General features: G+C 32.3%; 2 protein-coding genes and 1 long non-coding RNA gene across 4 annotated transcripts; 2 read left to right on the top strand and 1 right to left on the bottom strand.

The window, feature by feature from the left end:
* Nucleotides 1–803: 803 nt before the first annotated feature.
* Nucleotides 804–11,377, bottom strand: Atg18a (Autophagy-related 18a). The gene is made up of 11 exons (XM_066735615.1): nt 10,772–11,377; nt 9,355–9,437; nt 9,086–9,252; nt 8,769–8,963; nt 8,584–8,700; nt 8,348–8,502; nt 8,042–8,215; nt 7,857–7,964; nt 7,438–7,538; nt 6,750–6,806; nt 804–3,408 (listed from the first exon to the last, which is right to left on the bottom strand). The coding sequence occupies exons 1-11, from the start codon at nt 10,906–10,908 to the stop codon at nt 3,299–3,301; spliced, it is 1,404 nt and encodes a 467-aa protein (XP_066591712.1). The 5' UTR covers nt 10,909–11,377; the 3' UTR covers nt 804–3,298.
* Nucleotides 11,378–15,817: 4,440 nt separating this feature from the next.
* On the top strand, nt 15,818–16,936 carry LOC136778521 (uncharacterized). Of its 2 annotated transcripts, XR_010823440.1 has the most exons (4): nt 15,818–15,952; nt 16,048–16,212; nt 16,310–16,447; nt 16,535–16,936. It is a non-coding gene; the product is annotated as an uncharacterized lncRNA (long non-coding RNA). The 2 variants fall into 2 exon arrangements; XR_010823439.1 differs by having other exon boundaries at nt 16,310–16,936.
* A 3,913-nt stretch (nt 16,937–20,849) lies between these two features.
* Nucleotides 20,850–22,787, top strand: LOC136778722 (probable DNA helicase II homolog). The gene has a single exon (XM_066735819.1). The coding sequence runs from the start codon at nt 20,850–20,852 to the stop codon at nt 22,785–22,787; it is 1,938 nt and encodes a 645-aa protein (XP_066591916.1).
* The last annotated feature ends 213 nt before the right edge of the window (nt 22,788–23,000 follow it).

The raw sequence follows: 23,000 nt of genomic DNA, 5'->3' as shown, positions 1-23,000 counted from the left end.
TTTCCTAATCGTATTTTGAGATTGCAATTATAACAGTTATAATAGAAAACTTGTTGCTACTGTCGAGGTGTATTGACACAATTACAAAACTTTTAGCAGTAAATTTATCTCAAAATGTTTAAGTCTCTTATTCATCCATTTTACAGAAAAAATACACATTCCTCAGTAGTACATTTGATTTGTAATTTTGTGATTTATTTTATCAGATAAAAGAGAAAATAACTGATGTTTTTTCGTTAATTTTTTTTTCAGATAGAAAATGAATTTTTGTTTTATTGATTTTTCATCTCATACAAATTCTGTTCGCGGATTCCCTCTTGCCGACAAAACAGTAAAATCTGAAAAAACGTGTCAATGGTATATTATTATTTGAAAATCGATTTCGAACTAATTATACTATTTTAGCCATGTCGTGAGGTGCTCTTTTTAATAAAATAATTACACTCTCGAGAAGCAAAAAAAGATTTGATAAAATTTTTTTTTTCATTGAGTTATTTGAAAGAGTAGTTCGTGACGTCACTAAAATAGTATAATAAATTGAAAATCTTTTTTCAAATACTGCATAAAATTGTTCGGAAATCTCAATCTAAAATATGCTTGAGGGATCTGTTTAATGAATTCTAAAGAGTTTTAAGTAAGTCGTATCGTTTTTAAGTGAGATCTATATTTAATAATAGATTGTTAATTATCCATTATACAAAAAAGAATAATTAAAATAAATTGTAAGCTATCCTTACCATTAAAGCTTCAATGACACTTTTGGGAGATGAGGAATGGTTGAAAGCAAATTATCCACTAACTGATTAGCATAATCACGTGTATTAATAAGAAACTTTCATAGGTAAATAACGTCAATGCATAAGCCTCCGCATCTGTATACAACATCGGGTGTATTAGCGTTATTTTTCATCTTTATTTTTATAAAAGTAAAACTATTCGCTAAACAAGACTCATTAGTATAAAACTGCCGAAGGACACATCGCGGATTTACGGTACTGGCCACGTATGTTTGTTTATTTTCTGTTGCTGTTTTTGTTTCTTTTCTCGTTGATTTTTTGACATTCGCATCAAATCTTCCACATAGGGAATTGCAAATTAATTACAAGTCCCCAATATATAGGGGTTTGTTTAAAAATTACGGATCTCGCTTAAATTAAATTAATTGCTACCATCTGCGCTTCTTGGTTTCGCGCGCTTTATTTTCCTCTATTTGATAGAGGAAACAGGTTTAAAAAAATGATGAGAAAACAAGGGAAACGAATGACTTAATTTAATTCTTAAACAGATAGGAAAATTATTGCACGCCTATTCGATTACATGAAACAACGTTTTAGATAATTGTTTGATAGGTATGCAAGAAAAAGAGAAGGTTAAAATTATCATCGTTTAAAAGGCATCAGAAATCTTGTGCTGTACCATAAAAAATGTGAAGATACATATATGTACATATATGTAAGGAGCTTTGTCCCGGAAAAACTCAAGAATCCATTTTTTGTCATATATACAGAAATAATTATATATTTTTTTGTTTTTTCCATTTTTCAAACGATAATTAAATCTTTGTAATAAGTTATATTACATAACTATTATACCCAGCTTAATCTTGAGTTGTTTTTCTTTAGAAATCAAGATTGACACACGTAGTACCAATATTATTCTTGTTCTTTGCTATTTGTTTTTATATAATATAAACCAAGTATCATTATGATGTGTAATGTTTATGGAACTTGTATTTTTCTCATCGACATTACATGGTGTTTGATAAACACAGAGCCTCTGTTCAAACTCAGAGGTATTATTTACGAGTGCTGGTTGGGTGATCTCTGCTCGAACAGTTTTCGGGGTAGAAGATAGAAAAAATTTATTGCGCGGACTTCCTGCTCTGTCGGTAAGCCTATGGATATAGCTTTAAGGAAACGTGGAATTTTGTAAAAATCTCCAAAATACATAGTACAAGTTTTGCTTTGCTGGTATTGATCATTTAAATTACAAGTCTATCTTTACATCTCTGTTTAAAAAGAGAAGCCCTATGGACAATCGAGTATAGAGAACGAGAAGACTAATATAGCTAAAAAATGCAGCAATCCAATCAAGGGGGGCTACAATAAATCCACGCACTTGGGATTACAATATATGCGTTGAACATTTGAAACGAGGAACGATACAATTTGGTAAGTGAAATTACTATTCTTTTTCGCTGTACTATTTTACTAGTGTAATGACTACATTCAGTAGACTCGACGATTGATGATTAATCCTTACTAAAATCTTACTGTCATTGGTTTAAATTGTAGGCTTTACAATAGTCAATAACATTTATAGCTCATTCAACAGTTGAGTCTGCTGAATGCACCCAACAAGTTGAAATAAGAAAACATATACCTGTCAACTTAATACACCAGTATAAAGAAAAAGAATAGGCTTCAAGTTTAATTGCGTTTACAAATGAGACTAATGGAAGAGAAGAAGATTATCATTGACAATCCCAAAGAGTTAAGGGATAATAATCTTACAATCATTCAACTAAAGACGCAATCAAATTTTTGATACTTTGACACAAGATTTACCCTCGATTGGTAAAAAAGAGCACCGCCAACTCCACTAACCCGAGTGTAAATTTGTGAAAATTTCCTCACCAAATTGGATAAACGAGTTCTGCGTTTGTTTCATTTCACTATCATGGTTCTAGCAACATTATTGGATCACTATATTTTCTAGAACTAAACCTGCATACTGCCTAGCTCACGACGACAAGGTTTTTTTCTTATCCGATATAAATACAAGTTTTGAGAAGTTGTCATTTCGCCGAGAACTGTTGATAATCCTTCGCTCGCCTCTCAATTTCCATCGCATTTGCCACTCTCTTTAAATGATAATTGATATACCATCATGCTTAAAAGTTACGACAAATCTTACACAAGATATACTTTTCTACATGCTTCGAGGGGGTTCTCGGTCGGTAAAATCTAGTCAGTCTGGCCGGGGAACCCCCGGTTACCGACAGATTACCGAAACCCCGTCATATATAATGTCATATATATACGATCTGAAATTCTGAAGATTCTCAGGCGAATACAAGTCCAATTCTGTTTTACATCGAAAGTGCTAAACGTTGCTTTTTGTTTGTTAATTGTTCATAGATCTGCATTCCATTGTGCTTTTCGCATCGAGAGGGCGCTTCTGTCCTTTTCCAATGGTTTCCTCGTATATTGATATTTCTCTCCAATTCGTTTCATTTCACTTTTCTAGACCTTCATTTGCCCTTTTCTGATGATATGCCTCGAGTCTTTCCTCAGGTTCAATCCAGCCGTTGCGTGACCGGTGGGAATTCTGCGTCATCGTCCAGCCGGAATGGTCCACTAGCTTTTGGCGAGCTCTCTGCAATCAGCTCCTGATACTTCTCTGACTCTATAAATTCAGACATGGATCAACATTACCCGACCTGTCCAACACCCTTGACCGATTGGAACGATAAAGATGTATACGGACAATCAGCTCTTAGTGGTGCATGAATTTTTGTATGAATATCTAGATACTTGAATGTTTTTTGCTGTATTATGTCTTTCTAAACATTCCATTTAAGGTATTAAATATACAACAATTTTTTAGCTTATAGACTTACTGCATATTTAAATTAAAAAAACATCTGATATTATAATTGAGTAATTTATTGTAAAATATTTAAAAATAACAAAACAGCACAGTAGAAAATAAAATACACCTGAATGTATTGGCACTAAATGTAATTTCAACTTTTATATTGTTTGTCTTTACTTTTTACCCTTTGTTTTTTTTACTTCAAAATTTCTATTGTCGATTTGATTTCAACTTTTATATAAGGAGCTATTTAAATTATTGAAATATATTTATAAGTTCAATAAAGTAAATTTTTTTTTAGTAGAAGCAGATCATTAAATATGTTTCTATTACTTCGATCAAATTAATTTAGTAAGCTTCTAGAGAATACATTAATGGTCAAAAAGATTAAAAAACTGAAATTATGTCAAAGATAAAAATTTCTAAGTAAAAATATCAACCGATTAGAAAAGAAAATTGGAATATATACAAATTAAATTTGTATTTTATACGCAATTACATTTATGATATATCTTACTTTTTGTTACTGTCCTTAGCTGATTTTAAAAATGTTATAAAATCAGATTTTTATTTCTTTCAAATTATAAGTTTATCTGACCATAAGTAGAAAAGTTGTGTGAATAAAATATCTTAAACTAATTTTGTATTTTTACAGCATAGTTTGATTAGAATTCAAGTACCTAGATTCAGTGAATATTAGTGAATACTTTACTAACCATTGCTTTTCAAGTGGAATTATCATGACGAGTATGATTATTAATTTATTAATAAATGTTTAAACCCTACAAAAATCAACAAGATCTATCGTTCAATTGACACAAACGCTTGATCCATACAAAGCAGATTAATCTATAATACTAATTTAAATATATATATTGATTTTTAAACTTTTACCTATATTAATGTATTTGATTTTTATAAAAAAAAAAAATATTTCCAATGAGAATTATCTAAAATTATTTAAGACTCTTTTAAATAGATAGTAAAGGGACATAATATTTAAGGTTCATTAATATAATTTGTTTAAATAACTACGCTGGAGATTCGTAAACAATTAATTCAAAAATTTATGAGAAACTATTCTGGATATAAATAAATTAAAAAAAACCTTTATTGGATATTTCTAACTTACGAGTTTGACGTTTCAACTGGAAGTTCCTCGTCTATCAAGCAGAATTATAAAGAAATATGCTAACAGTTTTAGAAGCACCCATATTTTTGTTCAAGTTAAATTAAATTAATTCTGTGCTCTGTCGCTTGCAAACCTTTACTAAAGTGACATTGGAGCAATTTAAAAAAAATTATTTTTTATTTAATAACAAGATAAATTAGTGCAAACTTCTTTCAAATCTATATATATGATAAAAGGGTTTATAATCAATATAAAAACTATAATATTTTTAATTTATACTAGTGAATTTTTATTCTGAAAAATTGTCAATATTTTTTGTCTGCTATAAAAGTTCTTATAATCAATCTTAAAAGAAATTGGTACTCTATGGAATAGTATCAGCTTAATTTAAGAAAATGCTCCAATATCACAAATTTTATATACAGCGTCTACATAATGTAGTTCTAATTAAAATGCGTGCACTGTGTAATTTGTCCCAAGTGTAAAAATACTATAAGTGCCTACCATGCAGTATTTGAATATACGATTAACCATTCCCTTCAAGTTTACCGTGCGTTGTACAACTAATTTTAATCAACTAACCTTAGGTATGCATGCGACAAAGCACGCCAAATTATATTCTGTACACGATAATGTAATATACTGTACAATTGGTGTCATATAAGCTTTACTATTTTGCAATATTGGTAACAGAAGTGGTTAAAAGCGGTGCTGTTATTTCTCCATTAAGCCGATCTCGAAGCTGCTGGGCCGAAAATCAAATACAGTCCTCGATTTTCTGCTAAGTTTTTTCTACAATAGTTAAAAAACTGCATAGAAAGATATACATTTTATATAACTACATTTTTATAATTTTTTACTTAATAAAATAATAGACAAAAATTATTGCGAAAGCAATAATAATTTTAACTAGTGATTCGTAGATACAAACTTCTGGAATTTTTAAACAAATAATATGGATAAGCAAATGTGATGATCTTTGCATTATTTATACAGGATCCGCCAGATAAAAAACCCCAGATCGTGGACATAAAATTTTGTTTAATTTTGTAGCTCTACAAAAGATATCAGTTTTTTGCATCAGAGCTATTTAAAGCGTTTTTTTATTAACGCTTAAAACGGTCTTATACAAAAGACTAGTGTTTTTTCCAGTTGAAAAAAAAAACAGAATTTTATGGCTATAACGCGAGTCGTTTTATCCGACATAATCTGTATATTAAGCTTCGTGGAAGAATTTCACAAATAATTTGCGTAAAAGACTTTATTCCTTATTATTATCTTTAACAATTATTTCATTATGTTGAGTAAATCAGTCATAAAATCTTATTATGCATTTTTGGTAGAAAATAAAAGTATTAGCAGAAGATAGAAAACTATTAATTTGTAAAGACTCAACCAGCGCAAAATCACCTTAGAAAAGTAAATAAATAATAAAATTATGAGGGAAAAAGTCGTTTTTCGCGACGAGTAAGGTGAATTGATTCGTTGCTTTGCCCTTATTAATTAATGTAAATTTACAATAACACAAACCATTACTAGTTTTCCACTTAAGATGAAATATTACACAACACAAAAGCTATAAAAGTTAACAATTTTAAATATCAATTACATAAATATTTATATTATAATAATATAACATTGTAGATATATATCGTTACCAATTTCAACGTGTCGTTTTTAAAATTATTATTAATATTCCTAATATTCTATTAATAATTATTCTACTTTCTAATCCTATTCTCTTCTGTTAAATAGGTCCTGATTAGAAATGCTTTAAGACTTTAAAAATGTTTAGATTGCATCAAGTAATAATACTACACTTTTTTTTTGTCAAAAAGGAAAATAAAAAACCAGTAACAAAGCAGTACGTATAGAATTGATAAGTGGAAAATAATTTGCGGTTTTTTCGGTAGCAAAAAAACCAGTGGTAAAAGTCTGCGTTGTATACTGGATTAATAAAAGGAAAGCAACGAGAATGCGAGCGATAAAAAGGGGGCAGAATGGATTGATATACCAATACCTGACATGACGTCTGGTGAACGGCCGCGTAACACACCCGCGTAGCTATTTATGCAGGCTTCCGTGGATAATAAAAAGAAAAAAATTGCGTCAAGACAAGTTTACCGGCTGGGCCTCCTCAACAGCCCCAGAATTAATTTGCCTGAGACTTCGAGGGGTCAAACTACACGATTATGACGAATTTTACTTCGCATGTTTTTCTCTTTTCTGTATCTATGAGTGTGTAATCTACTGACGAAACTAATTATAAATACTGATAAATGTATCAATAATCACAGTTCCGTAAGAAATGCTTATTTGTGTGTAGTATTTCTTATACATAAAACTACAGTATTGCTATCAATTCTTCAATTTCTCTCATAAATTATTTTTCTAAGTTTAATTATATATCAAGTTTGGTTCGAATCAAAATTATAAAAATAATTTATGATTAAAATGAAAAGTATTTTGCCATACTTTGGTCTTAAGTATAGGTTTGTATCTGTGTAGCTAAAATCAACTGAAAGATCTCATGGAATTTTAATTCATTTAATAATTAGGACTGTTTGACTCTATAGGGATTCTCTAGATTTGCAATTTAATAATATTACTGTTGTCACTTACATATCTTTATCGTTAACTTGTTTCAATCCCTTAATAAAAAGACTTCAGTTGCTATGTCTGTGTTCAGAAATAAAAATGAGATATACCTGTATTTTGTACTATTGGCGCAGATGCAGTGGAAGTCACGGAAATGTCTCCGGTATTCGATACACTTGCACAATCGACTTCATCCTGTTTACCGTCTAATCTGAAATTAAAATATCTTCCTTCAAAAAAATTCAATATACACTAGCTTAAATTATAAATGTTCGGTAAATAGTAGTTTGATGTTTTGTAAGATAACCCTTAGGTTAGAAGTCCATAATTAGTTGTAAGAGAAGAAATTAGCAAGACTTTAAATTTGGAATATAATAAACATTTACAGAACTATTTATGACTTTTGTGTATCATTTGCATTAAAATCTCTTGAAAAATTAACAACAAATTCCAAAACAAAAAAAAGATATTATCATCTTTAAACACACAATTTCTTCAAACATTTTTCTTTAAATTGGATTCTATATACCTGTGTTGTTTCAGCAAGGTACAGTCCCCACCTTCTGTAGTATCGAAATTATAAATATAAAGGAAACCATCAGCACTAGCCACAAGTAACCTTAATGCTTTCTGTATCCTAAACAATGAAAGAGGCATTTAAAATTTACATTTAAGTTTGAAAGTTAATGTTTGAAAATTAAATTTTAAACTTACGTAGCGATGGCACAAACATTCTTTATTCCTTGGAAAGGTAGATGTACACTTGCAAAGGCACGTCCTTGATTAAAAACATCAGTTACCTGTGATGGTAAATAATTAGCCGATGCAGATACTGCCTTTGTCAAATAGCCCATCCAGCCCTGAGTATCTTCGGTCGTTTGTTTTGACCTGTATATTAAAAGCAAATTCACAACCTAATATTTCTATTTCACCTTCAAAAAAGACGTAAAAGCTTATTTATAGCTCAGCAATATTTATGGGATCTTTTAATGATTCAATACAAGAATAAAAATTACTTACGTCTCCTTTATTTCTTCTAGCTTGAAAATATGTACAGTTTCTGTATTGCTTGAGCAACAAAGAAATACGGAGTCCACGCTAAAAGATAAACTACTAATCGACACGCATCTCTTCATTCCACGACGAAACTCAAACAATTTTGTACCGTCTTGAACCTGAGTAAAAATTTAAAATTAATTAGAGATTTAATAAATATGAATACTTTGATTTTAATAGGAAATATTAATAAAACATACATGAAAGACTCTAATCACAGTACCCTTTTCTGAAGCAGTAGCAACTTTTGTACCACAGGGACTGAAAGCTAATGCTGCTAATGGACTATCGTGTGCAGGTATCATAGTTTTGGCTTGCTAAAACAGAAATAACAGCATTGATTACAGAAAAAGTATTTAAATAAAAGGCTATTTTAATAACTTACAAGATTGGTTGCATCAAATATCTGAACTTCTCCAATTGTATTTGAGCCTGGGTAGGCTAGGTAGCTAGTATCACTATTTATGGAAAGAGAGCAAAGGCCTGCAGGATTAGGTGGTGTTTCACGTATGGTATGCAACACTTTCATGTCACGTATATTGTGTATATATAAAGATTCCTCCAGACATACCACTAGTCTCTGCAAAAATAATTTTAGTTACAGTAAGAATTTTCCTTTAAGTTATATAGACATATATACTTTGGTTAATTTAATACATAAAAAAAATATTTCAGGTATGATACAAATAGGTTCAAACATACCGATCTATTAAGTTTCACAGCCAAAATTGTGTTTGAGTAACTATAATTGCAGATTTCTGTTCCCTTTCTAAAGTGACATACTTTTAATTTACGAGGAGAGGCAAGACTGACAACTGCCATAAGGCTACTGCTAAAGAGCCGCTCCACAATGCATACATCCTCAGTATCTAAAAATTATTTATATAATTTCATCAATTTTCTTTTATTTCTAAAACTGTTTGAATTGTTTTGTGAAGTTTTTCTTTTTCAATTTTTTTTATAATAGTTACCATTTTCATAGATTTGCTCAAGTGTATCAACAGTATGAAGGGAGAATAGTCTATAGCCTGTCTTCGATCCTACTGATAATGACCTATAAAATACAATAATTGTTAGTTAAAACAGTAAATATTAAATAAAATAATATTATACAAAAATAACAATAACATAAATATTACTTTTAAAACAAATTTATGAAAGAATTACAATCTTATAGAGGGAAACTGTTATCTAATTAATAAATAAGTTTTAAGATCTGCAAAATATTAATAAATAATAAAGATTCAATGATATTGTAATATTGAAAATTCATATTATTATGTAATAAAGTATTGTATACATTTTAGTTGACTGTAGTTACTTAAGAAAAATAAAAAACCACAGTAGGAAAAGATCTGTAAAGTAATGAAATTGAAAAAATAAAAAAGAAAAGAATGGAAGACCAGATGTCCAGTTGTCAACAAAACAGATAAGAATCGGATGAGTACCCTTTGAAAACCACAAATGTATCAACTGTTTTTAGATTTCAATAGATTATTTGCTTCTATGACTTTGACTTAATAATTACAACAAGATTAAAGACGGTGTTAAAAATTTAAATACAAGTTTTTTAGAAGAGAGAAGAAATAAACAAGAAATAATAAAAATTCCATCACTGAGATATCCTAAAAATCAATATCAGAAATCTATGAATGTAAACAATACTCCTAGATAAAGAAGCTAGGCAAATACTTCAATACTTCCTAGATACATATAAATGAACCTTGTATGTTTCTCTTTCTCACACACAGTAAAAAACTAATAAAGCTAGTTCATTGGAATGTCCCAGATGAGGAAACAAGGTTGATTTGAAAGTAGGAGATAGAAATAATAACATGGCAGAGTATAAAAAACTGGGTACATAAAAACATCTGAGCAAGGAAGTATATAGAAGGAAAACCAGTGAAATTAAATAGATAAAATATTAAGGAGAGGAAGCAAGGAATGAGAAAGCGATGCAAATTACTGGGTAAACGTTATGGAAAAAGATTGCAAGACTAAATGAACCTGCCATGGGCATTGAAGAAGAGTGCTAGAGCATTAGTACCAAAAGACTATTTTTCATTTTCATTGTTTTTCCAATATCATTCAACTCATACGGACACATATGAATGGTGTGAGTCTATACGAGAGTGTGGGTGGTTCGTTAACACGCAATTAATCGGTGAAAGGGGGAGAACGAATGACGCAGCGTGGAAAAACAGTGCGCTTTTCGTAAATTCAAGATGTATACGAGTGACGCGATGTGCGGAGAGTAGGGAAAAAAGGAATAATGGAGAGGGGTCTAGTCGTGAAAAAGATCGGGATTTTTAGCGGTCAAAAAAAAGGTCTCAAGGCTACGATTGTGATGACGAGAGACGCCGTAGAGATTTTTGTTTTATCACTTACGTGCAATCCTGATTAAAGTTAACAAAGAAATTGCCGCTCTGTGGATCAGCAGTTGGATTTGCGAGGTTCATGAGTCCGGATATGCCGTATTTTAATCCTTGCGTCAATACATCCACGTTACGCGCAAGATTTTGCATAAAATCTTACGAATTATGTTCCCAAGACAATTTCTTTTGGTTGCTCACTTTGTTTCTTCTTGCTATTTATCTCTCTTTCTCTAAATATATATATATATATATATATATATACCTCGCTTGTGTAAATCTGATGATCTCAAATTTTTTCACTTCCCTCTTTTTCTCTACTTATCTTTATCTTTTTCTTTCTCCACTTCAATGCGTTTCACTGTAAATCAACTTCACTCTCCTTTTCACTTTTCCTTCTCGTCCTACCAAACACCAATAATACTCGACAAACAATCCAAGAATGACTGACCCGAAACTCTCCACTCTTTTATTCCATATTGAACAGCTGACATTCGCTCTCTTCTGCATCGAGGAACATCGGAATCAGAAACATCAGTTCAATCTCCACTGTGTTCCGTTTCCATGGAGACCAACCTAAACTGCCCAACAGCTGTCATTGGTTTTCTTTTATCGCGTTACCTCCACCCCCTTTTAACTTCCAGTTTTTAATAGTGTTTCCCATTTTTTACGCATATGATATCTATCCCCTTCATTCCTCGTTATTTTAAAAATATTCCAGTTTTTTTTATGTTTCCAAACCGTTAATCGAAATCGCTTTTTGTAATTATATATTTGCTATTTTCTCCAATCAATATGTTGTTGTTATTCTTATTAAAATAATCACGTATTTGTAGATAAAATGACAAGTCCCGTTTTACCGCACAAAAATATTTTTTTTTAAATTTCGTTTTATAATTTAGGTTTTTTAAAATTCTGTTATTAAGGGAATATAAAAAGTGAACAACTAGCTGCTTATTATATTTAATTATAATATTTTGTAACGTTGAAATCGATATTTACAATTAAAAAAAAGATTTTGTTTATATGTTTTGGCATGGAAAGAATGAATAAAATGTGCGAGAACAGATAAAATAACCTGCAAGCTATATCGTAATCGAGACTCTTTAATAACAATAACATCTTTTTTCTTAATCAATGTTACAGTCATGTTTAAACGCAGTTTAAAAGTTGCAGCAATCAAAAATTTCTCTTAATAATTATTTTTCTTTATAACGACTTTACAGATTATATTTTATTATTGCTATGAAATAAATGCAAGGTTATTTAAAAAAAAAACTTTCCCGTAAAATTACAAATTTTGAAAAAAATTATAATAAAATATGTTAAAAATAACTAGCTTACCGATTATTTTACTTAAAAATTATATGGACCTTGGCTTAGCCTTAAGATGGCAGCACATTGGCATTTTCTGAATACCCATCGGAGACTCGCGCTACACGCGGGTATTCTCACTATTCTCGTTACTTGTTTATGTAGCCGCTAGATGGGCTATTACACCAGAGGACGTTTATTTTCAGGGATTAGATCCAGATCTCGGATCAAACTTACCGCAGTGTCGCAACTTACGAAAAAAAAAACTAGATCACCCTAGACTAATCCGGATCTAGTGGACGTTTACGTTCATGTTCCGATCCAGATCACGATCCAACCTAACTGCAGGAATGCAACGTCGGAAAAAAAATTACTAGATGGATCAGAGGCTTCCGCGTGAGCACGATCCGATCCGATCAGGAGATTCAGAGGGTTGGTGATCAGACAGATCAGACAGATTTGGCTCCTGCATTGGGGTATTACTGACGTACCAACAGCGAGCGGCATTGGTGTAATTGAAGTGACAATAACTATTATCCAAAATAAATTTAATTTAAAAATATATAAAAAAGATAAGCTGATATTATAGAAAGCAATTATATTTAAAATGACATAAGCTTAACGCATATTTTTGAAAATTCTTTGATATAGATATTGTACAAAGTGATAGAATTAATATTGATTTTTTTCTTTAGATTTATGAAATAGAATAATGAATAGAAGTTGACAATATAGCATAGGTATATTAATGATATAGAATAAATAATATTTGAAAATATTTGTTTTTTTAATTACTATTTATATGTGACACATATCAGATCCATGTAAAAGTGTAGATTTTACTTGTTATAATAACTTAATTGTATATATATGTGTTTAACGTATGATAAAAAAATAAATTCCATTTATAATACTTGAAACGACAGTATAGACTTTGCTAATACTATGTGTCAAATAAAAAATTACCCACTTTATACATTTTAGTAATAATTTAAAATTTTTCATTATTTGGAAAGCTTATAATATTTCTTTCTGAAGTCATATTTGAGCAGTGTCTCCTCTTCACAAGTACCTTATCAAGAATAAGCATAATTAGTGGAACCAATTGTTGAAGGCATATTACACATGTAAAGGACTACGCATGGGGTAAAACCTTTTACGAAGAGGTGATATGGCTATATGAGCTACCAGAAATAAGAAAATGTACTATTATGTCTTCGTAAAAGGTTTTACCTCAGGCGTATTCCCTTTACATGTATAATATGCCTTGAACAATTGATTCCACTAATTATACTTATTCTTGATAAGGCAATTGTGAAGAGGAGACACTGCTCAAATATGACTTCAGAAAGAAATTTTATAAGCTTTCCAAATAATAATAAATTTGTAATTATTACTAAAATGTATAAAGTGGGTAATTTTTTATTTGACACATAGTATTAGCAAAGCTTATACTATCGTTTCAAGTATTATAAATGCTATTTATTTTTTTATCATACATTAAACATATTGTGACGCTACTGGCTATCCGTGGGAATAGTATAGAAGGGGAGGGAGGAGTGATCCCTCACCGATCGCGTTCACGTCCCAATAGGCGACTTCCTACAAGACCCGGGCGCCTTCGAAGTACTTTTATTAATACCCGAATATTTATGTATACAGAGGGGGTTCTAACCCTCGTACGCGACTATTGGGGATGGGGTGTTAATACAATAACTCGCTAATCTCGGTTAAATTCTCTTTATTATAAAAGAAATGCTCAATACAATCTCCGTTTCGCGGTACACGGTCTTGGTGAGTTACGCTAGGTCCTACGGGTGGACGCGGCCTAAGTGGTGTGAACGCGGCTGAAGTCCCGATGACGTACTAGCTAGCGTCGCGCTCGAGCCACTAGTCGGCGTCCGCGGCGGCCCAACCGAGTCGCGCGGTACTCGCGCGCCACCGGCGGATCCCTAGGTCAACTACTACTCGGCGCTACGCGGATAAGTCCCTCTTTCCGCACGTGCGCGTTCCGCGACGGTTATTCGCACTCACTCCGTTCCCGCGTACTTAAACACAACAACGACCCGGAGTGTTTACTTCCGTAAGCCTAAGGTCGCGAGTCCTCACAATAATGATACTAAGTCCGCGGCCTTGAAATGACTGAAGGGAACGTCCCTGTCAACGGTCAAACTCACGCGGAGTCGATGTAATCGCGAACACTTTTACTAAGTCGCGCTTCCACACACACTGACGCGATGTACAGGTCCGACGGAATGACCACTCCGCTAAGTTGCCCGCTTACCCTTGACAGGTGAGCCGGGCCAGCGGTTCCCTATAAAACCGTTCGGTGCTACGAGCCCTAAAGCCCTAGCACACCCCGGGACGTCACAGGACTATGATACAAAACGAATAATCACCCTTACTTCAGCTTTCTAGGGCTGGCTCTCTTCTTTTCTCTCTCTCTCTCTCTCTATCTCGCTCTCCTCTCGTCTCTCTCTCTCTCTCTCTCTCTCTCTCCTTCTATCGCTCTCGCCCTTGGTGGCTGGCCCGAAGGGCTAGGGAGTCCCGTCGTCCGATATGGGTTCGCGGCTCCCTGGCAGTCGCTGCACCTTCTTATTTTTTCTGCTTTGTGTGGCGGCTGTCGGTGGGGTCGCACTATATCGGCGGCGGGGCACTATGAGGCACTATCAGTGTCACCTTTGACATCCAAACTACGTGTGTCGGGGCAGTCCGCGGAAGCAGGTAAGGCCCTGCGCCTGTCCCGCCGCTGCCCCGCTACACCCATCGCGCGGCACTAGGGAGCCGACAAGTTATCGATCCTAGATCAATACTTATCGGTTGATAACTCCCTAGTTCGTACGCGACCCGCCTATCTAGCGCTTGAGATTAGCAAAGCGCTAGATGGCAGCTATAGTAACGTTGCGAGAACGCAACGTTACAATATATGTAGAATTAAGTTATTATTATAACAAGTAGAATCTACACTTTTACATGGATCTGGTATGTGTTACATATAAATAGTAATTAAAGAAACAAATATTTTCAGATATTATTTATTCTATAGCATTAATATACCCATGCTATATTGTCAACTTCTATTCATTATTCTATTTCATAAATCTAAAGAAAAAAATCAATATTAATTCTATCACTTTGTACAATATCCATATAAAAGAATTTTCAGAAATATGCCGAAAGCTTATGTCATTTTAAATATAATTGCTTTCTATAATATTAGCTTATCTTTTTTATATTTTTTTAAATTAAAATTATTTTGGATAATAGTTATTGTCACTTCAATTACACCAATGCCGCTCGCTGTTGGTACGTCAGTAATACCCCAATGCAGGAGCCAAATCTGTCTGATCAGTCTGATCACCAACCCTCTGAATCTCCTGATCGGATCGGATCGAGCTCACGCGGAAGCCTCTGATCCATCTAGTATTTTTTTTTTCCGACGTTGCATTCCTGCGGCTAGGTTGGATCGTGATCTGGATCGGATCACGAACGTAAACGTCCAGTGAGGAGGCTTTCGCGAGAGTGAATCCGGACTCCACGATCTGGCTTCACTGTCCCAAAGTGGTCCCCAGGGGGGAGACACTCTCATAGGCGAAGTGGGGCAGCGTTATAGTTCCTCAAAAAATCTCAGAGTTCCTAGGTGGCGCTGGTGTCGCTACTTTGACGACGCCGATATCCCGCCATTTTCCGACCGCCATATTTCTTGCTGCTTGAAAGAGTTGAAAGTCTTTTACCGTAAATGTGTATAAAAATACTCTTAAAGTTTAGTTATTTCGACAGTAATTTTAAATACTGAAAGATGTTTGAAAGTTGTTTTTAAGTGTCAGGAGCTACAAGGGCAATTATATAATAATAACTTCAACCTGATTTTCTTTTTTTTGAAGTAAGTAAAGTTCAATGTTATCGAAGGTGTTAGGTTAATTTCAGCATAACGAAATATTAAAAAATGATTTAATTTCTATTTTTTGTTGTATACAGAATTTAGAACCAATGGGCGTGACAAAATCAACTAGAATGTCTAAGAAAATGCCCTAAAACTATTTATGCATTGTGCCAGGATGATCGAACAAAAGCAAGGAGCGAGAACACTTCATTTCAATGAATGTAATTGGACTAAAATGAGTCAAACAAATTAGAAACCAGGTTTGTAAAATCTATCTTTGAATGGTTTAAATAAATATAAAGTATTTTATAAACATTTTGATAAAAATGATGTGATGATGGGTTCTTCTGTTTGTAGGCTAAAGAAAAACACTGTGCCACCTTGAAATTTACCATCAGCGCAAGCTTATGAGGATTTGGAAGAAATTATCAATGACCCTCTTGCACTGCGAAGGGATAAAAGTGAAGTTCATCAGGTTTTTAGTAAATGTAGGATGTAAGTAATATAATTTAAAACCTATTTGAAAAGATATTCCATCAATTTGCTTTAAAACAAAAATAATCGAAAGTAGTAAATATCCAGATAGCCTTATCCGATTGTGCAAAAGTAAACGAAATTCTGCTACAAAATCCAGTCAGCAAAATGACACCATATTGGAAACAGAACCTGACTTGTCAGTTTCTGCTAACAGATTAACAACAATATGATATCGCTTTATGCGGCAGAACCTACAGTACATTTGTAGCAGAAACGCAAGTGAACCTGCAGCAGATTTACAGCAGGAACGCAGTAGACTCTGCGGCAGAGCCTGCAGCAGATTTGCAGCAGAAACACAGCAGAATCTGCGTACTTGATTTAAATGTCTTACGCCGTGTGACGCATGCACAGAACGATAAACTTAACGGCATGTGTTAGTACAATGTAGTCACTAGGTGGTGCTGGTGCATCGTTTAAAATTTTATGAATTTTATTACAAATAAAATAGGTTCATTAAACAATTATAAAAATAAAATGAATTTATGTATTCTTCAAATAATAAATTTTTATTTAATACTAATAATCCTTCACACATATTATTTAAATGATACTATATAATATTATATATTCATATGAGAGTACTTTATATCTAGCGATTATTCGAATTTATAACATGCAAATTAGGAATGTTTGTTCATAATTTTTACTTTCTTTTCTTTCTTTAGTTACTCGTCATACCATTGTTTCTGTCTATTTTGAACAATCTTGTCTTACATCATTTAAAACTTTTGAATGGTTTTGATACTTTCTTATCTGATAGGTTCTCAGGTATACATTGTAAATTATACATATTATTATTTAACTTTATGGAAAATCAAAACGTTATTTTTAAGGACCGATAATAGTTCTTTTGATTTCAAATTTATCAAAAAGAATTTGTGTTATATATGTATTATTAATATGAATGTGTATTCCTGTAAATATTTTATAATGTAAGAAAAAATAATTCTGGTAATAAAGATTGAAATGAAACGCTTTAAATTAAAATAAAATGTTTTTATTGAATTTTCAAGAAAATTAGCCATAACTAGATTTAAATAACAATTTAAAACCATTTAAAGGGCGCACATACACCGCGTAACAATTACTGCTTTATTTTTGTTTTGAATCTGCTGTTAGAGCCTGTACTGCAGACCCTGTCGCAAATATGTTATAAATCTGCGCCTAGGTTATGTTTACAGATTCCGTTTTGTTTTTGGCGCCATTCTGCTAGAAGGCTAGTATATGTGCCAGTTCTGACAGCAAACACCAAGTCAAATGTTTCTATAGTTGATAGCAATCTGACAACAAAATTTGAGCATTTCTGTTGGCAATTTCCCAGATAGCGTTTTCCGATTTCGCAAAAGTAAACGAAATTCTGATACAAAATCCAGTCAGCAGAATGACACCATATTTGAAACCGATTCTGATTTGTCAGTTCCTGCTAACAGATTAATAACAAAATGATACCGCTTTCTCTGGCAGAGCCTGTGGCAGATTAGCACCTAAAACGCAACAGAACCTGTGTCAGAGAATGCAGCATATCTGCAGCAGAAACGCAGCAGACTCTGCGTACCTGAACTTAAATGTCTTACGCTGTTTGACGCATGCGCAGAACGATAAACATGACGCCGTCTTTTAGAACAACGTTAAAGCCACTAGGTGGTACATCGTTTAAAATTGTATTAATTATAATATCTGAACATTTTTAAACATATAATGATAAATATCCAGAAGAAATAACGTTTAATTGACGTTGAGGGAACAACGTATTTACCCATAACCAATTCGAAACGGTTGAATACAAGGCATCTTTCTAACATTTTTTAAACGTACGTTGTATTCTCCAAGAGAAATAACGTTTAACTTCCGTTGATGAAGCAACGTTTTTCTCCACAACTAATATGAAACGGTAGAATTGATGGAATCTTTCTAATGTATTTTAAATATTGATTTTTTCTATAGATGCAACGATTAAATGATGTTAGCACAACGTTTTCTTCGTGAACTGAAATTATGTCAAGGAAACAGTTCAAATATTGTTTTTAGTAATATTTATTCAAATGATTAAAAAATTGTAATTTATAAAAATATTTAACAACAAAGATTTTTAGGATTTAATTCGAAATAAAAAATAATGTAAGGTGATTTTCAATAACAGTTGCATATTCATCAATATTGTAACGATCTATCATATGCTAACGTAGCTTAGTGGTTAAGGTGCGCGCCATGTTAGAAATTCTTTCAGCTATTTTACGATTTGTAGCCAATTCCAGGAGAAAGGAGACTCGAAGGATCGTCCGCTGTGCTTCTAGGATGCAGATTATTATAGTGTGTAAGATTCGATGATTGATAGAAATCAATATAAAGATAATTAATTCATATAGATTACGTGTAGGAGGAAAAACCTGCTGCACGCAGGTTCGCGTCCAGCCATCTCCTAATATTTTTTCTTTTTTTTTTAAGTAAAAATTGATTGTATAATGGTAACTTATAATATTTTGTGATTTTAATGCAAATTGAAGTGTTAAATTATTCACGCGATTCAATTTATTCATCCGAAAATTTTTTCAAGCGGACAGAAACGTTAAATTAACCGTTGTGTAAACGTTAAATCAACCGTTGATAGAAACGTGGATTTTGGCGACATAGGGCACGTTGTTTCAACTATAGATAACGCGTTAAGAAATTACGTTGATTCAACATTTTTGGTTTTATTGGGTAACATTTTAAAGAGCGTACATAGAGTAACAAATCCTGCTTTGTTTTTGTTTTTAATCTGCCTTCAGAGACTGTACTGCAGACTCTGTCGCAAATCTGCTATAAATCTGCGCTCGGGTTATGTGTACAGATTCCGTTTTGTTTTTGGCGTCATTCTGCTAGAAGGCTATATAGTATGTGCCGGTTCTGACGGCAAATACCAAGTCAAATGTTTCTATAGTTGATAGCAATCTGACAACAAAATTTGAGCATTTCTGTTAGCAATCTGCTGCCAATCTGTACACAAAATGTTATCTGGGTAGTTTAATTACATATTTCTTTAGAACATCTCATTAGTAATTTTATTATTTTTTCCTTTTTAGCATGAAATAGCACAGTATATTCAATGTGGTATTTTAACATAATTTTCGTGCTTAAATTACTATATATAAAATAATCTAAACGAATATTTAATAAAAACAGATTATCAGCTCTTTTTATTTTAACTTTGGTTAGATATTTCTTAATTATAATAATTTAAGTATCAAAAAGTCATGTAAAATCACTACGTTGAATATACTGTGCTGTTTTTTGCTGAGAATTAATAAAGTAATAAAATGACTAACGAGATATTCTAACAAAATGTGTAATTGAACTTTCTAGCAATTTGCAACAGAATATATATTGTAGAAAATTGTTTTGTATACCAAAACTTATTTAAATAAAAATTGTCTGTGTCAATGTTATGGAAAAATCAAATGGTCGTTCCATGATCTATAGGAAGAAAAACGTAAAATCTCTATGTTGCGGGAAAATCATGTTAAAGATAAAATTAAAAAATGAGGCAAGTGGGATGTAAGGTACATTAAAAAATATTTAAAAATTTGAGACGGTCTAATATATATATATATATATAGTCTCAATAAAATTAAAACAAAATTAACTTCATATATTTGTCATTTAGGAAGTAGTACAGAAATTTTCATTATTTCAATCAAAAGCTTAATCATTTTAAGGTTTTTGAATGAGACGAAGAAGATTATTGTATAATTTTATACGAGAGGAATAAAAGTTAGATTTAGACTGTTTTCACCTTCATATAAATCTATAGATAGGTATGTTATTTTATGATTTCATAATTTTTTCCTTTATACTATTTAATTATGGTATAATGTAATGATAAATAGTATATTAAACTTGTTATGTTTGTTTCATATCTATTTTGTAAAATTATTTTATATAATAAAAAAATGTTTAACCTTTATATAATTGTAATTATTTATTTTTAGTATTTTCCTTTAAACTTTAACTTTGAAATTATATATGACTTAAAAGCCCGGTTAGTTCCTCCAAAAAATCTCATAGTTCCTAGGTGGCGCTGCAATCACGGCCCCACTTCTTAACACGGCAGTGTCACCCCCTTGGTCACCCCCTTGGTGGTCCCAAAGGCCCAACCGGTTTCATCAAGTATAAAGGATAAAAAGAAAACCTTGTAATGTCTACAAAATGAATATTAAATCTTAAGAAAGTGTAACATAGACTACAATATCGACAATTTTAATAAAAGTTGTAAGCAGATAACCAGAATAGTATTATCAGTGAAGGATCAAGGTGGTAAAAAAGTTAAGAAAAAGAAGAAAGCCGTTTATGTACGTACATATACTGCTTTGTATAATTCAAAATGGCGAACTTGGTAACGCAGTCTTCAGAGAAGGATTATTTCTCAATGTTAAACAAAGAGCAACAAGTAGCTGTAACTACTGTAAATGGACCAGTTTTGATACTGGCAGGAGCCGGGACGGGAAAAACTAGAACAATTATTTCAAGAATAGCGCACATACTTGAAAGTAATTACGCTTTCCGTGATGAGATTTTAGCAGTTACATTCACAAATAAAGCAGCAAATGAAATGAAATCAAGAGTACTTGACCTCACGGGTAGAAACATACCATGGCTTGGGACTTTTCATGCAATTGCAGCAAAAATCCTGCGCATGGACCCAGAAATTGCTGGCTTAAATAAAAATTTTACAATCATTGATATGGCTGACCAATTCCAAGTAATAAAAAATATCATGACTGAAATGCAAGAGAAAGTTAAAGATAAACAAAAAAGCGTTATGAACATCATTCAGCAATGGAAAGAAAAATGTCTATTACCTTCTGAAGTAAAAAATGCATGGAAGTCAATGGAATCACTTGCACTCAAAGTCTATCACAAATATCAGGACAAGATAAAATCCCTGAACTTTGCTGATTTTGGTGATTTATTACTATATAATATAAAACTGTTTCAGCAAAACACGGAAGTTCTGTCCCATTACCAGAATAAGTTTAAATATATTATGGTAGATGAATATCAAGATACAAATTCAATACAGTATCTTTGGTTAAACTATCTCTCAAAAGGGCATTTAAATATTTGTTGTGTAGGAGATGATGATCAATCAATATACAGTTGGCGTGGTGCAGAGGTTGAAAATATTTTGAAATTTTCAGATAAGTTTAATAATGCAAAAACCTTTAAACTAGAGTGTAACTACAGGTCAACATCCCATATACTTGCAACTGCATCACATGTTATCGATAACAATGTAGCTCGTTTAAAGAAAGATTTGTGGACAACAAATAATGAAGGAGAAAAGGTTATTGTAACAAAATTACAGGATGAGAAACAGGAAGCAAAGTTTCTGTGTAACCAAATAATGAAGCTTAATCTTAAATATAAATATAGTGACATAGCAGTGCTGGTAAGAGCTGCTTTTCAAACAAGAGTTATGGAAGAGTATTTTATACAATATTCAATTCCCTATAAGATTATATGTGGGTTAAGATTCTACGAACGTCAAGAAATAAAGGATGTAATTGCATATTTAAGGCTTATTATAAATAATAGTGATGACCTTTCATTTGAGAGGATCATAAATCGTCCAAAAAGAAGCATAGGAGCTAAAACTCTCAAGAATATTAGTCAAATTGCTGAAGAAAACAAAACCTCTTTTTTTGAAGCAGCTCAAATAATAGCTGGTAATCAAAAAGGGGCTAAAAGATTGAAGTCATCACTAAATGATTTTACAAGTAAAATAAAAGATTGGGAAGAAATAGCAAGCTCAAAACCGCTTGCTGAGCTTGTAACAATCATTGTAAATCAATCTGGATACATTAAAATGCTTGAAAGTGAAGGAGAAAAGGGTGTTTCAAGAATAGAAAATGTTCAAGAGCTCATTGCATCTTTGAACAATTTTGACAGCATTGAAAACTTCTTGGAACACATTAGTTTAGTGATGGATACTGATAATATAAAAAGTGATGACACTGTACACGTTATGACTCTTCATGCAGCTAAGGGACTGGAATTCCCATGTGTGTTTTTACCTGGTTGGGAAGATGGATTATTCCCTCATCACAGATCGCTTGAAGATAGAGGAGGTAAAGCTTTAGAAGAAGAAAGAAGACTTGCATATGTTGGTATAACTAGAGCAAAAGAGAGGTTATTCATTTCAAGTACAAAAGGCAGGCAAACCTATAACCAGTGGCAACCAGCATGTGATTCTCGATTCATCAAAGAATTACCAAAGGAACATGTTAAGGTTATTAACAGTAACTCTGAGGAATATTGAAGCACACCTTTACAAACGTTTTTTACAGGGAGAGTGTACTTGGCTTAGTATGTTGTGAACTGTTCACTGATCTGTTTTCTTATTTATCTTATTTAACTGTTTCACAAAATTTTTGTTAAGTATATCATTATTTTACTTACATATATTTCTCATGGTAAAAACTCGCTAAATATCTTCAGTAAAGATTTCAGTGAATGATTGTTAGTTATGTTG

This window comes from Prorops nasuta, unplaced genomic scaffold (genome assembly GCF_024137725.1).
Source record: "Prorops nasuta isolate Cenicafe-Biocafe unplaced genomic scaffold, Cenicafe_Pnas_1.2 PNAS00014, whole genome shotgun sequence".
Lineage (NCBI taxonomy): Eukaryota > Metazoa > Arthropoda > Insecta > Hymenoptera > Bethylidae > Prorops > Prorops nasuta.
This window is presented reverse-complemented; position numbering and strand designations above follow the sequence as displayed.